General features: G+C 44.7%; 1 protein-coding gene across 1 annotated transcript in view; it reads left to right on the top strand.

The window, feature by feature from the left end:
- The window catches only part of USP53 (ubiquitin specific peptidase 53), a 53474-nt gene that overhangs the window by 4857 nt on the left and 31458 nt on the right, over nucleotides 1-17159 (top strand). Inside the window, exons 2-5 of the mRNA XM_040418270.1 lie at nucleotides 10883-10975; nucleotides 15718-15852; nucleotides 16743-16856; nucleotides 16941-17023. Coding sequence (XP_040274204.1) covers nucleotides 10883-10975; nucleotides 15718-15852; nucleotides 16743-16856; nucleotides 16941-17023 — 425 coding nt within the window. The remainder of the gene's footprint in view (nucleotides 1-10882; nucleotides 10976-15717; nucleotides 15853-16742; nucleotides 16857-16940; nucleotides 17024-17159) is intronic.

Raw genomic sequence — 17159 nt, 5'->3', positions numbered from 1 at the left:
TCTGGTGTGTGTATATATCATTATGGATATGATCGTACCATTTGCAGCAGGTACATGGGCATATACCAGTGTTGGATGCTGTGTCTATAGGCCTGCTGCGCTGTCTTTGGTAACTGGATATCAGTGCTTATATTTTGGGGTACTTTCACACTTGCGTTGTTGGATTCCGGCAGGCAGTTCCGTCGCCGGAACTGCCTGCCCGATCCGGCAATCTGTATGCAAACGGATACCATTTGTAGACTGATCTGGATGCTGATCCGTCTCACAAATGCATTGCAATACCGGATCCGTCTCTCTGGTGTCATCCGGAAAAACTGATCCGGTATTTATCTTTTTCACATTTTTAAAGGTCTGCGCATGAATGCATTTCAATGGAAAATAATGCCGGATCCGGCAAGTGTTCCCAATACTGCAGCATGCTGTGGTATTTTCTCCGTCCAAAAACCGTACAGTGACTGAACTGAAGACATCCTGATGCATCCTGAACGGATTGCTCTCCATTCAGAATGCATTGGGGATAAAACTGATCAGTTCTTCTCCGGTATTGAGCCCCTAGGACAGAACTCAGCGCCGGAAAAGAAAAACGCTGGTGTGAAAGTACCCTTAGTGTTCAGGATCATATGCTGTTATTATGTCCCTTTTGTCTGATTTCTGCTGTATTACCAGTTGGCATGGATGTGCCCATGTGTACAGGACAGAAAGCGAGCCCCGATCTGGCACATTTTCCTAGTACTGCGGTGACCTGAGCCGAGTCTCCTGTACCCAGTGTCGGTTCTCATGTGAATAATGTATCTCGGCGGTGTACAGCATGTTTCCCGTCCTGTTGCCTTGTGTCCATTCATCATTAGGTCTTATTTGACTTGTTAACAAATGACTGGTCTTAGGGCCGTCGTCAGTCTGCATGACAATAACCGGCGAAACTCTTATCTGCCGCTTGCTTTCTTTCAGGCTGCCTCCTAAAGGGGTTTTCAGTTACTTTGATATTGAGGACTTATCCTCAGGGTAGGTCATTATTAGAGATGAGCGAATTTCCTCGAGCTTCGTGGTAGCGAATCGATTTAACCTGAAATAGTGTAAAAAAACAAAATCATACTTACCTCCTCCATTTGCTCACGACGGGCTGGCTGCCACCACCTTGATTGAAGATCTCGGCCGAAATCCCGTGCGCCGTGACGTATAACGTCACCACGCCGCGCCAGATCTTCAAGTAAGATGGCGGCAGCTGCCTGCCTGTCGCAAGCAAATGGAGGCAGTAAGTTTGATTACATAATGTTAATGTTACACTGTTTTTACACTCGGATGCCGTGATCTTGTATGAACGCGGCATCTGAGGGGTACAATGATGGGGGGGGGGCAGTGCTATCGCAGCTCCCTGTTATTGCACCCGCTACTTACAAAAAAATTTACTTCGTGACAAAGTAATTCGTCACAAAACAAATTTCTTTTTTTTTTGTGAAATTCGGCAAAGCAGGCGAATCGAGTTTTCTAAAACTGGTTAGCGGATCTCATCCACTGCCTAGTGGCCGTGCTGGGGTACTGCAGATCCGCTCCCATTCAAGTGAATGGCGGCTGGAAACTGCATAGTGGACCGAACCTTCTGCTTCCAGCTCTGCCCGCCTGAAAGCGCTAATCGGTGGGGGTGCCAGCCTCCTACCCATCTGATATTGATAATCTATCCTGAGGATTAGGGATGAGCGAATTTCATATTTTGAAGTTTGTGTGCGCGTTCGTGTTGTGGTATTTACTGAATTGCGTTATAGGCAATAGGACTCCAGCATAACGGAAACCGGAGGGATCCGTTATGCAGGCCATAGACTTCTATTATGATGGGATGAATAACAGAATGCCTCTAAAGGCATTCCGTCACGGAATTGCGTTATGGTCTGTGGTAACGGAATCCATAACGCAATTCAGTAAATACCACAACACGAACCCGCACACGAACTTCAAAATATGAAATTCGCTCATCCCTACGGAGAATACAGTAAGTCCCAGAGAACCCGAGGGCAGTAGTGACACAGACCCTAACTGCAATTGCATGGTCGCTTTTCTTGTAGTAGTTTCCATAAAATCACAAGTATTTGGTTCCGTCCGATCAGAGCGTCCGCTTCATATATGCTTACACTGGATCCTCCATGTGTATGAGCAGCCCCCCCCCCCCCCTGTGTACAGTAATGGGGAGCAAGCTGTCAATCAGCCCCAGGTGAACCTGCATATTATTACACAGCCCTCAGCTCATGCTCTACATGAACAATTGCATATTGGTAAAAATCATGGTGTCTGTCACTACTTTCCCCTCAGACACAGTTCTTAGATGTGCACTGGTCGCCCGTGTAAAGCTTTCTTGAACCCATCTTGATTGTTGCCCGCATTCCGGAGAAATTCTTTCTTTCCTTTTATGCAAATGAACTTGGCGTAACGAGCACGTCGTCATTGCACTGAAAGCCACGCCCCTTACTCTTGGCCTCCCCTCCCCCCAGCTTTGAGTGACACCAGCAGGCAGTTATGTAGTCTCGCCTGGCCCTGCGTTACTGTATGTTTGCCATCACTCGGGCATCTGCGCATGCGCAATTATAGCCATGGCTGAATTTATCTGTACTGTTTGATTGCTTCAGGAATCCATGCATGCGCAATACAGATTACTTTAGCCCTGGCAAGCTACAGGGCTGTACTGCGCGTGTGCCAAATCCTAAAGCAATGGCGAATGCGCCGTAACACAGGGCCAGACGAGACTACATCACTGCCTGGCCCCGTCACTCAAAGCTGGGGGGGACAAGAGTAAGGAGCGTGGCTTTCAGTGCAGTGGTGACGCCCTTGTTGCACCCACCAGTTAATTTGCATATGAGAAAAGAAGAATTTCTCTGAAACTCTGGTAACAATCAGGATGGTATCAAGAACGTTTTACTCAGGGGAGCCCCTATGACGGATCTCAATACCGGAAAACTAAAACGCTAGTATGAAAGTTGCCTTAGAGCAGCATTTGCCTCCATTGACCTCGATATTAAAATGATCTGATGCAATTATTAAGTACGGTATGTGAAGACATTTAATAAGTCACGTCTCGCTGTCCCTGTTTACGTGTAACTGTGCTGTATACGAAAATGTGGTTGTGACGCTTGAAGGACGTTCTGAACGCGCAGAAGAAGAGTCTGATCTTACTTTGTGCCTGGTCTGTTTTACACAGAAATCGTCTGGTTCTTCAGCCGATTCCTGACTGAAAGGGTCCTTTTCCTCAGAGCTGTAGATAAGTCACCAAGGGACCTTTAAACGCAGGAAGGAAATGCTTTGAACTCTAATCGAGTCAGGAATACGTTTCCTTTATGAGACTAAAGAAGCAAATGCTTGTAGTATCTACACATGTATCAGGAAATAGTCCAGGAAGATGAAGACATTTACAGTATGCAGGAGAACAAGCCCTCTGGACCGTTATTTTACCTTTGACCACAGCGGGTCAAGTGTGACTGATGGGATATGAGGGAAAGCATGGTGTATCAGGAGGAAGCGGGGGGAAATTTTTTAGTCATGGCACGGCACACAACCCAGCTTCTTGCACTAGAAACCCTGGAATAGAACACCTTCCTAAAGGGAGGACACTTAAAGGGGTTGTCACACTTCAGCAAGTGGCATTTATCATGTAGAGAAAGTCACTTACTAATGTATTGTGATTGGCCATATTGCTTCCTTTGCTGGCTGCATTCATTTTTCCATCACATTATACACTGCTCATTTCCAGGGGTTATGACCACCTTGCAATTCGGCAGTGGTGGCCGTGCTTGCACACTATAGGAAAAAGCGCCAGCCTATGTGAGCTCCTGCAGTCCTGGCCACCAGTGAGGTGGGCACTTTTTCCTATAGTTTGCAAGCACGACCACCACTGCTGGATTTGCAGGGTGGTCGTAACCATGGAAACAGGCAGTGTATAATGTGATGAAGAAATAAATCCTGCCAGCAAAGGAAGCAATATGGACAATCACAATACATTAGTAAGTGGCCTGTATTAACTGCATCTACATGGTAAATGCTATTGAAGTGAGACAACCCATTTAAGGACTCTTCTTATTATGCTTAGAAATGATCTTTAAAGGTCAGTTACTGAAAGCTGCCCAAACTGGTTTGCTAGCCAGTGTCTTATGGGAAAGGGAAAGAGCAATGTATAAAGTATCAATATACATGGTGCCTAATGGTATGAACTCCTCACCGCGAATGTGTGGATTTTATCAACCACTTTATAGTCTCTCCTGACATTTTCAGTAAACACCTGAAAATAACAATTCTATGGCATAGTTTCTTAGGACTCTGTATTGTGAAGCTCCTCTGTTATTCCTTCTAGAAATGTAGGAATAAATTGACAGGGTGGAGTGTCCATATACACACACACACTAAAGGATATGGCTTTGAGGAGGGCTTCCATGCAAGCTCTAGTGGTATTTACCTGGGGCATTACAGACTGTTTTCTTAGTGTTCGTTAATAACGTGGTAACCCCCAAAAGTGTGCAGCTAATAACAAAGAGTTTGTAAAGAGTTACAAGGGTTCTCTGGGAATGAAGAAAATGAAAGTACTTAAATATTACTTTATAATAAATATGTTCCCAAATACCTATCATTATTTAGAATGGCTCATGTTGTCTAGGGAGCAATCAGGGGAAACAAAATGGCCACCGTCCTGTTAGTACGCACAAAACCTGTCCTAATCACACAGCAGGACAAGTTACTTCACAACCGTCCAGTTTCCGTTATGCTGGAGTCCTCTCTTGCATAACTGAAGCGGGACAGATCCGTTATGCATACCATCATAGAATTGCATTATGGTCCGTGGTAACAGAATACATAATACACTTGAGTAAAGGCCACAACACGAACGCGCACATGAACTTCAAAATATGAAATTCGCTCATCCTTAATACAGCTGATAAGAACTATAGCCGAATCTCTGGGGAATTTAGTACGGAGAGGACGGACAGGAAAGGCTGTGGTAATGGAGACTGCATACAAGTGCTGCTGCTCAATAGCCACACCTCATATTTTCTCATGTCTCCTCATCATCTCCATTCCCCCAGAGATTCACCTGTATTCAGGATCATAATCCCTGACAAGTAGAGCAGAGAGGAGGATGAGGCAGATGTTTAGCTCAGTGTTGTGAAGTAACTTGTCCTCCTGTGTGATCAGGGCAGGTTTTGTGTGAACTAATAGGACGGCGGCCATTTTGTTTCCCCTGATTGCTCCCCAGACAAAATAAACGATTATAACTAATGAAAGGTATTTGGGAAAATATTTCTCATAAAGTAATATTTAAATATTTTCATTTTCTTAATTCCCGGAGAAGCCCTTTAAGTACTGCCACCACTTGCATGGCTACGCTGTTCATGCAGCACATGAATTAATGCTAATTGCCAGGCTGCTCCTAGATTTCCATTGGATTGAGTTGCAAATACAAGTGCAGCCCAGCAATTGGTGGTAATCTGTATGTGCTGACCACGGGCCTGGCTGCACAGTGTACTGGCACCCTAACACAGTCCACTCACTGCTGCCCGTGGTGCCAGGCCATCTAGGAGCACACCCGTTTTGCAAGGAGAATTATCCATCTGTGAATTTATTTGTCAATTTCCTAGAGGAATAACAGAGAATCGGCACAGGATTATTTTAATGAGGACCAGTGGCAGGGTCTTTTTCCCCGCAAGAACATTTCTCACATATCCATGTTTGGTCAGTGAGGGTCTTACCACCAGGTCCATTTTTCCTTTAGAAATAATTTCACATTAAAGGGGTTCTCCGGGATTTTAATATTGCTGACCTATCCTCCGTATAGGTCATCAATATCAGATTGGCGGGGGTCCGACACCGGCACCACCACTGATCAGCTGTACGAGGACACGGCGCATGCAGTGGGCACGTGACGTCTCCCGTCTTTCTGCTGCTATGTCTATGGCAAAGCAGCAGCGAGCAGGACGGGAGACTGCACATTTAATTAACTTTTAATATCAACATCAGATTGGTGGGTGTCCGACACCCAGCATCCCCGCCAATCTGATATTGATAACCTATCCTGACGATAGGCCGGATGCAGAACCATTCACGTCAATGGGGCTGCAAAAAAAGGAAATGACCGTGTGCATTCCCTGTCCGCATTTCTGTTTCGCAAAAAATAAAATAAAAAATGTACTGTTTTTGTCCGCATTATGAACAAGGATAGGACTGTTTTATTATAGGAGGGCCATTCAGTTCTGCAAAATGTAGAATGCACATGGTTGTTATCTGTGCTTTATGGATTCGCAATTTGCGGACCGCAAAACAACAACTGTTGTGTGCATGAGCCCTAACAGGAGCCGCATGCAGAGGTACCTCCCAAGGAAGAGAACATCTCGCCAGCGCCAACTGTTGAAAGTGGCTTCCTATAGGAGTCGGAATCTAAATTTTGACAATAAAAAGATAGAGTCTCTGAAAAATATACTAGTCTCCTCTAGCGCTGCAAATCCAAAGACAATGTGGGAAAAGTCTATTACTTGACGAAAATGTATAGAAAAAGACTGCGCTGCAAGAGGAAAATCTTCTCTATGTATAAAGTTCGTTTTTTGAATCTTCAACTAGTAGGATCACATGCCACCTCACGGTCCAACATTAGTGTGCAAACCTGTAGATGATGAGAAAACGCACTATGGTGTAGCAGGTTCCAAGCATCTAACGCTCCATGTGAACAGGTTATACTCACAGGATTCCTGATAAGTGAAGGCGTGTAGAAATCTCGATGGTATCAAGGTAGAACTCTGCTAAAAGAGAGGACTATAGCGTAGTATGTCACAACACTTGGTCTGCCTGCAAACAGATTATACTCACAGGGCTTCACTTGTCAGGTGCGTATGTAAAATCTATTATAGACTGCTCAGATCCTGGATTACAGCTAACATCGATGTCCAAAACCTCCCAGGGAAAAGGTCGCAAGAGAAGTATGTGCGCACCAAAGGTCAGATAAAAACTATTTAATATTGGCAAAAAGTACAACTATAAAACATATAAAAATCTGGAGTATTGCCCGACCCGGGTTTCGCGATGATGCTTCGTCTGGGGCTTGATTGGTAATTGCATACCACTGTGTTTTAAATAGACAGGGAACCTCCCCTGGATCACATCATAGGCTCTTCCAAAAATACAGGTTAAAACAAATCATACACACAGAGTAAAACTAATACAATAAAAAGGACTGGAACCGAACCGGACAGCTAAAGGCGAATATATTAAAATAAGCAATTATTAATGTCACATTCAATATTAAGCCCTTGTGGTTGAATGGTGCCCATACGAAACATCCACTCAACCTCTTTTTTGTTTATTATGGCAATAAAATCCCCCCCTCGAATAGGGTTATGTACTAATTCTAAACCAGTAAAAAGGAGACCCTTCGGATTTTTGTCATGGTGAATCCTGAAATGTAACGAAACACTATCTAAATTTTAATCAGGCCAGTTATCCATCCGTAGACAGCTGCACTACCATGGGGTACTTCCAGTAAGGGTCCATTCAGACGTCCGTAAGTGTTCTGCGGACTGCACATCGCCGGCACTATAATAGAAAATGCCTAATCTTGTCCGCAATTTGCGGACAAGAATAGGACATGTTTTATTTTTTTGCGGAAATGGAAGCACGGATGCGGATCCTCGGATGCGGACAGCACATTCCGGCCCCATTGAAAATTGTGGAACGGATGCGGACCCATTTTGCGGACGTGTGAATGGACCCTTAGTCTCCATACAGAACTGGTTTCTTTAGGGAAGCAGAAGTCGTGGCAGTATTGTCATTAGGAACCAGCCGAAGGCCAGCTCTAAAAACCCACAGACTAGCTGTTATGGGCAAAGCTGACTTTATTATCTGCAAACGTTTTCATGGATGAAGCCTGTGTGTATTGTGTGTGGTTTCCACATTCCTCTTCAGCTAGTTCAAAAACGACTAAACCGCCAGTCCACCCATTAAAAGTCTTTCTGAGCTTAAAAACAAGCAAACGGCTGCTAAACGCAATAAAAAATCCAGTGCCGCCCCCTCCATGTGTTTTAGACATGACCTCCCTTTTAGTGATTGCTGAGTTTTCAAGCAGTCGTACCCCTACTAATCTAACACGCTGAAGAGCCATGTTACTCTGGTAGGGAAAAGATCGGGAATGAGGGCTGTTCACTCGTGATAACTGCCCGCTAGTTCCGATGCATCTACATGCAGCAGTGATCCGTCTTGAACGGCGATGAACAATTGTATGGCGTCATGCACCACGGAAGCCTATCTGAGGCATTCCGTCATGATGGAAGTCTATGGCCAGAGTCCACATTCTAGAAAACTTGTGTGGACTCTCCATCAGTTTTAGACTACTTTCACATCTGCATTATTGCTGGATCCATCAGGGGATCGGCAAAAAACGTATCCGTTCAATAATACAACCTTCTGCATCCATTCAGAACGGATCCGGTGGTATTATTTCCAAAATGAACAAGACGGATCAGTCATTAAAACATTGTAAGTCAATGGGTGACGGATGCGTTTTTCTTTGTGTCCGAGAAAACTGACCCGTCTCTGTTGACTTGCATTGTGTTTCATGATGGATCCGTCTAGCTCAGTTTCCCATGACGCACACACAGACGCTGATTGCATGGGGACGGAACGGAGTGCATTCTGTGCACTCCATTCAAGTTTGTTTCATTTTGTCCCCATTGAAAATGAATGGGGAGAAAACTGATCTCAAAACCGTACAGCAAAACGCAGATGTGGAAGAGGCCGTGACCAATCCAGGTCTCCGTGACAATACAACACCTTTCAGAAATCAGAAGGTGGCTTGTCCTCAGTAGTGCAGACACAGGTTTGATATCAGATCTCACTTTTTTAATCTACAGTAATGAACTAGAGGTAAGTGGGGCACTTTTTCAGGGGGACAGGTCCTGCTGATGAGAGTAATCGATCTGCACCTCTCTAATCTACCCTTTTATACACTGTATTCTGTCTGGTCGTTCTCTTCTAAAAAAAAAAGTCTGGTATACCACTACTGACTTTGTGAGGGTCCTATATATATTGGTGGGTGCGTTCTTTTTTTAAATCGCCTTATAGTGAAGTTGGCAAGCCGTGCCCATCAGCCCCATTCACTCAGATTATTGGAGGCATTTGCAGTTTCAGTATTGATCTCTGTTGCCCATATGCCACTAGAGAAATATGGTAGCTTGAAAGCCATGGCAGTGTCGATCGCCAGGATTACTGCATGGTTTGTTGACTAATTAACCCTTTACTTGCCAAGGACCTATTTTGTAAGTCTTTGCAGGGTGGCGCTTCAGTAGCGAAGGACATCTCATGTGTCCGTGATACTGATGGTACGATCTCATGCTATGTATCAACTAGAGGTATCCGCCAAAAAATAGAACATGTCCTATTCTTGCCCATTTTGCGGGCAAGGACAGGCATTGTTAAATGGATATGGTCATGTGCATGAACCCTTAAACCTAACACTTGTCTAGAAATGTTACTCCAGTTTTCTACACTTCTCCCTTTCTGGAGTGACTTCATCCCTTTTTTAGGACCTTTTGTATAAAGGGGTATTCCCATCTCAATGATCACTGTTAAATCTCTTAATGATTTGACAGTGATCATTTTTCTAAATACATTTCATTACCCAATTCCCACCCTTTTTGAGAAAATAAGTCCCCTCTTACCTGATTGTTGTCTTTCGTCTCCCCTGGTTACGGCCACCTCTCCTGTCGAATCCGGCCGGGCCGCATTTGCGCAGAAGACTGAAGATTCTCTCCCGGCCGGGCCGCGCAATGTCCTGAACACGCACGCCGCGCATGCTCCATGATGACTTCTTCCTGGCCAGTATAGTACAGAGCCGCGAACGCGCACGCCGGCTCTGTACTATACAGGCCAGGAATAAGTCACCATGGACGTTCAGGACATTGTCCGGCCGGGAGAAAAACTTCAGTCTTCTGTCTTCTGCGCAAGCGCAGCCTGGCCGGGAGAAGACATCACTCAAGCTCAGCCGAATCCAGGAAGTGGACGTCGCACTGGACGAAGGTAAGTATGAAAACTGAAGATGGGAATACCCCTTTAAAAAAAATAAAAAAGTCCCAGCTACTTTTAAAAACTGGAGTGAGTGCTGTAAAAATGCAGAGAGTCACAAAAATGTTGTGCAAGTGGTTGTATTTTGTAACTTTTTGAAGACTGGAGTGCGTGTCTTGATAGATTCCACCCAGTGTGTCTTACAGCTAGCGTTTTCTTCTATAGAGAAGGTGTTGGTAAAATGCCTGAAAAAGAAAAAAGACGGCAAGAGCTACAGTATGCTGAATGCCACAAAAAACAGTGAAATGCACCATTAAAGATGATTTCCCATAATGAAAACTTTTCATACCGATCCTATGAATAGGTGATATGTGGGGGACTAACTGTTTGGACACCTTCCAGTCATGGGAAAGGAGGTCCTTGCCTGGTACATTGTGGTCCCTGTGGGTTTTATTCTGCCCAAGTGCATTTGTGCAACATTTAGGCATGTTGAGGAAACTAATATTGGTTATGTTTGATTGAAGCAGCTTTGCCAGGAATAACTTTGATTTTTATAATGTAAAAAAAAAATGCACACTGTGTGACCAAGGCCTGGTAGAGAGAGTCCCAGATGCCAATCACATTTTCACCTGGTATATTAGGATCTTTGTCTAGTACAGGCATCCTCAAACTGCGGCCCTCCAGCTGTTGCAAAACTACAACTCCCAGCATGCTCGAACAGCCTACAGCAAGGCATTGTGGAAGTTGTAGTTTTACAACAGTTGGAGGGCCGCAGTTTGAGGATGCCTGGTCTAGTACTTTTTTTCTATAATCTATAGAACCTGTTTTGGTGTTGGCTTATTATTTCATTTTTATTGTCTTGCAGGTTTTGTGGCAGTTGGACATCTTTCGGCGCAGTTTACGTGGGCTAACTGGACATGTTTGTTTAGGAGAAGCATGCATATTTTGTGCTTTAAAGGTAGGTAATTACATTGACATATCTAAACTGACATAATCTGAGAAACCATGATACTACCAGTTTGACCCCTTAGATGCCACATTCATTAGCGACCACGGCATCTAAGTATTCCTCTGTCACCCCATCTGCTCCCCTGAGATGTCGCAGGGTGTTGATGGGTTTCCATCGCAGCTAGGACCTAATGCAGGTGCTCAGTTCTACCTTCTTTGTATTCCTATTAGGCCCTGCCAGAGGGCCAAATTGGGATGCCTGTCAGTGTATCTAAAGAGCACTCCGTTGATCCCACAGTCTAGTCCCCAGGTGGGACTAAAAACAAAAGAAACGTAGAAGTTAAACTTTATAAAAATAAAAAATAAAAATGTACCACAAAATGACGTCATTGAAAAATACAAATTTAATCTTGCAACAAAGTCCTCATACTGCTATCCCGACAGAAAAGTAAGATTTATTGGCTTTATGAATGTGGAGAAGTAAAAATGAAAACTGTCCTTTGGTCCTAATCTCCAAAATAGGCTTATCTGAAGGTTCTGTGTATGTGCCCCCGATTATTTTTTCCGTGAACAGTCTCATTAATTTCAGTTGGGGTTATGATGGGCATCAGTTGGCCTTGTTTTTTCAGGTTTTCATTACTTTTGGTGAGCAGAATAGCATGGTCTTCTCTTCTGCCCAGTAAAATGGGATTCATTGGCCGTCTGCAACTTTTCCTCCTACATGCCTGTTTTTCTTCTCTCCCTTACATGGTTTTCTAGTTAAACAGGTTTTTTTGTATTTGCATTTCCTTTGGGCATCCACTTGGAAAGTGCTGAATACTCTCATCTACTGTTTGCTCTTTTTTTTTTTTTTTTTAACGTGCTCACGTGTTTTGGTTTTTTGAGTAAAGTTTTCAACTAATATGGCAGTTCATCACAGTCCCCGGGGATCCATTCACTGAGATGTGGAATATCTGACACCTTTTCTGTTTGTGCACCAAAACAGGAATCTACTCCAGCCAAGAGTCTAAGGCTTGGTTCACTCCTGAGCGTATTCGGTATGCGCATTTTACAGGCGTTTTTATCAGGCGTTTTACAGGCGTTTTTGAGACGTATTTTGGGGCGTTTTTGTATTTAAGAAACGCTCGTAATACGCGCGTTTGTATGATTGACAACAGAGGCATCCAATGAAAAACTGCCTTGAGGTGTCCAATGAAAAGAGACTCGGCTGGGTATGACATAGTTATGGGGGATCTGTGGAGGACGCTGTTATAGGGGGGATCTGTGGAGGACGCTGTTATAGGGGGGATCTGTGGAGGACGCTGTTATAGGGGGGATCTGTGGAGGACGCTGTTATGGGGTGGATCTGTGGAGGACGCTGGTATAGGGGATGTGTGCTATGACACATAGGGCCATGAGGGGGGCCAGCATAAGACACACATATAGCATCTTATGCTGGTCCCCCTCATGCCCCTATGTGTACCCTCATGTGTCCTAAACTGCGCACATAACTGGCTTTGTGTGTAAAGTATTTTACTACTGTCTGAAACAAGCTCTCTCCTATTGATAAAATGGCCAGCCTCTGTACACTCTTTCACTATGAATGCACTGCAGCGAGCGGGAGCGAGCAGGCTGGCAGGCGCGTGACTGACGTCACTTAGTAACGCTCCTGCTTCCTGAATTAAGTGGGAGGAGCGTTACTAAGTGACGTCAGTCACGCGTCGGCCGGCCTGCTCGCTGCAGTGCATCAGAGAAAGTGAATACAGAGGCTGGCCATTTGTTAGGACTCGGGAAAGGCATCTGGATTGTGGTGTTGTGCGCGACCAGCGTCATTACAGACAGCAACAAAACACAGGCACATCAAATGCAGTGAACGCTGCGGCCGATACAATCTCGTTCAACAGTGTGCGGACTCATCGAAAGAGCTTGTTTAATTACCCAGTAGTAAAATACTTGATATATCGTGCAGCAGGACGAAACGCACGTACGTACGCACGCAAGTTTTTACAAGAAACGCCCATTGTCGCGCCTTCCCGCTGAAGTCTATGGGCGGGAACGCGCGACAATACGCCCCAAAGAAGCTCCTGTACTTCTTGGGGCGTAGGGCGTTTTACAGCACGTTCGGACGCGCTGTAAAACGCTCAGATGAGCACCATTCCCATAGGGAATCATTGGTTCTTGCCTGTTGAGCGTTTTACAGCGCGTAAAAACGCTCAGGTGTGAACCAAGCCTAATGTGCGCCAGTTTTCTGATGCAAATATTGGTAAATGAGCTTTCCCTTGACCCCAACCCCTACCACTTTTTGGCACGTGTGTCTGAAAAACAGAATTTGTGCCTTTTCTACACAACAGATCTGGTGTAGAACCATACATGGCCCCATTGTGTTTGTTACATATATACCTTCCACTTGTGCAATGTGTAGTGTGTTGAACAGGTTCTCATCCACATGGCTGTAGCTGTTTTGTGCTTTCCACTTTTTGAGGATGAGTATGTCCTGATCTCTGGTAGAACTGCCTATTCGCGTCCACGATGTAGACAAGAATAGGACATCTTCTATTTTTTTTATTTTTTTTTGTGGGGCCGTGGAACGGAAATCCGGATGCAGACAGCACATGGAATCTTTTGCGGCCCCATTAAAATGAATGGGTCTTCATCCAATCTGCAAAAATTGCGGATTGGATGCGAACCAGAACTATGGTGTGTGCATGAGTCCCTAGGCTGAGGTGAGCATTGACGTGGCTATGCTGCTGCTAGGCTTCCTTCCCTCCTGTCGGCACTGTGCCAGGTGACTCGTGATGTTTTTAACTCTTAAACTGTCAGCTTTAGATGTTGTCAGACAGCATTCCCCTAGAAACCAGCGTGTCCCAGGTTACTCATGTGTGCTGAAGGTAACATGGCTTGGCTGGAATGTGCTTTTCCTTGTCTTCTATATTAGTTGACTTTTGTAAAATGAAGGTGGAAATCCTCATTAAAGGGATTGTGGCATTAGAATAAATTACCCCTTATTCACAGGGAAGGGGATTAGTGTCTGATCGGCAGAGGTCCAAATGCTGAATGGATCTGAGTAAAGGAGCAGAAAAACTAAAATAACTGAAGTGCCCCTATAGGGCACATAACTGACCCAAACAGAGCTGAACAGACTCCATACACTACAATAGAGACTCCTGTATGCAGGACCTTTCTGCCCCTTTAACAGTGAGTTTCACAGCTCCCCACTACCTTGACAGTGACCTCCTCAGGGGCCCGCCCCCTTAACACTGACCTCCACAGTACCCTGCCCCTTTAACAGTAACATCCACAGTGAACGCCTCTTTAGCAGTAACCTCCACAGCGCCCTGCCATAATGATAGGCTATGGTGTCGCACTGCGACATGTGACATGCTGCAAAAAATCCATGAATGGGGACAAAACTGAAGAGTTGGCAGGTAAGTTGGCAGAAGTGCTACCTTGGCAGCCTGCACTAGTTGTGCCGAATAGTGAGCAGCAGGCAGGAGATGCTGTTCTACCAATTGGAGTTCTCTTTGCACTTCCTGCAGAGAAGAGCTGCATGACTCTCTGCGGTACAGCCAGAGCTTCATTGCTTCATCAGTCTCCTCATTTTCCCCTGCCGGTAAGCAGAATTTTTAAAAAAAGATTTTTTGAGTTGCATCTGATTGCAGTACCATCAGTACAACCATGATGGCAAGCGACCCTTTGACAAAACTGGCCTACTGGAATTTCTCCCAGTTGTACCAGTGGTCAATACCCCCTAGGCATCAGAAAGCTCATTTGATAAACTTCACACTGAATGGAACTGAGCAGCTTGAAATGTATGAGCAGCGCATGCAATCTGCAGAAGACTGACCGCAATTTTTAACGTGGTTTGCAACTTTCTGGTTACAGTTGACCAATATGTTTGTAGGAGGTCTTTAAGACACAAATATAGCTTTTGTTGAAATTCTGTGCCATTTTTCTATGTTTCATAAAGAATGCTGCCTTGTTTACGGCCATCTTATGGACAGGACCTCTATATGAACAGCAGAGAAGATTTGTCTAAGCAGGGGACATGTCTTGTGAAATACAGCAAAGGGCACAGAATATCCACAAAGGCCATGAGTGCCATATAATAATCTTCACATTGGGCACCTAACCAGAAAGTGGCCAACCCCTTTAATAAAAACAAATGTTTTATCCCATATTACAGCCAGTACTATAAAATAATTCACTGAAACAATGCAATAAAAAAATTCACCCAAAGGTGTCCATAGCCCATGCACAAAACGGAAACTTCCCAGCGGTCTGTAGTTGGAGACCTGTGCCCAGCTCCTTGATTGGTCAGTAATGGGGATGGGGACAGCAGCGGAAACGTTAGAATTTTCTGGTATCTAATAAAGACATCGCCACCGTCTGCAGGTAGCCACTTGGACTACTTATTCCCATAATGCTAGTGTGGAGAATTGAGTCTAAAGCCGTGGTCATTTCATGGTCATTTGGAACCATGCAGCAAAAGTAAAAAAGGTTCAAACTCAATATTTATGAAGAATTCACTTTTCCAAGACAAAGAATTCCTGTTTGTATTGCTACAGGGGGCACAGAACCTCACCGCTGTACTCTGAAGGGTGGTAGTAATCCGGGCACTGTCCCTGTATGCTGTACGCTACACCAGCCTTGGTACCTTTCCTATGTCACCGGGGTGTTTTGTAGGACTGCACATAACCTAGTGAATGTAGGGTAATTAGTGACGGCTCCTGGATTATGGATTTAAAGCTGCTGTTTTGCTTCTCTTGCCTGCAGTCCATATTTTCCCAGTTTCAAACCAGTCGCGAGAAGGTACTCCCCTCTGATGCCATGAGGCTGGCTCTTGCTGAAAGCTTTAAAGATGAGCACCGCTTCCAGCTCGGACTTATGGATGATGCTGCCGAGTGCTTTGTGAGTATTGTTGCATGTAAAATCACACACAATTTCTGCACCTCTCGTCAGAATAGCCATCAGCCCCCCCACCCTGGATGCAGTGGGAAGGTCTCCTGGTTCCTTTCCATTTGCTAGTCTTACAGTCTTTGGGATGGCCCTTGACGGCCTATCCTCTGATCCACAGACCATATAAAGAATTGGGCAGGGTGACACCGTGTCTCCTAAATTATGTAATGAAATCGTTGCTTTAGGGTCCATTCACACATCCTTGTGTGTTTTGTGGATCCGCAAAACACGGCCACCGGCAGTGTGCGTTCCGCATTTTGTGGACCGCACAGCGCCAGCTCTTAATAGAAATTGCGGACAAGAATAGGACATGTTCTATTTTTTTCGGGAATGGAATTGCGGACCTGGCAGTGCAGATCCGCAATTCCGGATCCGGGCAGCACATAATGCGGCCCCATAGAAATGAATGGGTCCGCAAATTACGGAACAGAATTGCGGACGTGTGAATGGAGCCTTATGGGGACTCGTGGCCTTCAGGATTTCCCTTTTAGGAATGAGAATTGCGAGCAACTACAGAAAAAGGTTTTTTGATGTTCAGAAATGGCGCCATTTCATATGCAATAGTCTAAACCACTGGCCTACTAGTACTTAATAGTACTTGTGTCATGCGTCTGACATCTCTGTAAACCTTGATCAAGGCTTGATAAAATCAGTGCCTTTTTTATGGCCAGAAACTGGCGGCCAGAAGATGTTTTCTGTACATGTGCCCTATAATTATGGCCGGCCATCCAGTATTCTGATTGTGAAACACTAATAAATCCATAAATGCATGCCTTCATCTGTTCTCCTCCTGTGCTTTCAATAATGATCTGCCTTTTCTTTCCATTGTGCGCCACATGCAGGAAAATATACTACAGCGAATTCATTTCCACATTGTGCCAAATAGTGAGGGCGATATGTGCACTTCAAAATCGTGCATCACCCATCAGAAGTTTGCGATGACTCTGTATGAGCAGGTATGAAGTTTGCTTTATGTTTCCGATTCCAAATATCGGCTCCTATTTCATCTTCTTTTACTGACCCTATGTGTTTCTCCACAGTGTGTGTGTCGGAGTTGTGGAGCTTCATCTGATCCATTGCCTTTTACAGAGTTTGTACGTTACATTTCCACTACTGCACTTTGGTAAGTACTTTACATACCACTGCTATATTCATTTAACCAGAAGCCCTAAATCATTTACCTTTTTATTATACGCCTTACACATTGATTGAATAAATACCATCTCACTCCACTCTGCTCTGTATTGGCCACTGGTTAC

Source organism: Bufo bufo, chromosome 2 (genome assembly GCF_905171765.1).
Source record: "Bufo bufo chromosome 2, aBufBuf1.1, whole genome shotgun sequence".
Taxonomy (NCBI): domain Eukaryota; kingdom Metazoa; phylum Chordata; class Amphibia; order Anura; family Bufonidae; genus Bufo; species Bufo bufo.
The sequence above is the reverse complement of the archived record's forward strand: the minus strand, read 5'-3'. Positions and strand labels throughout refer to the sequence as shown.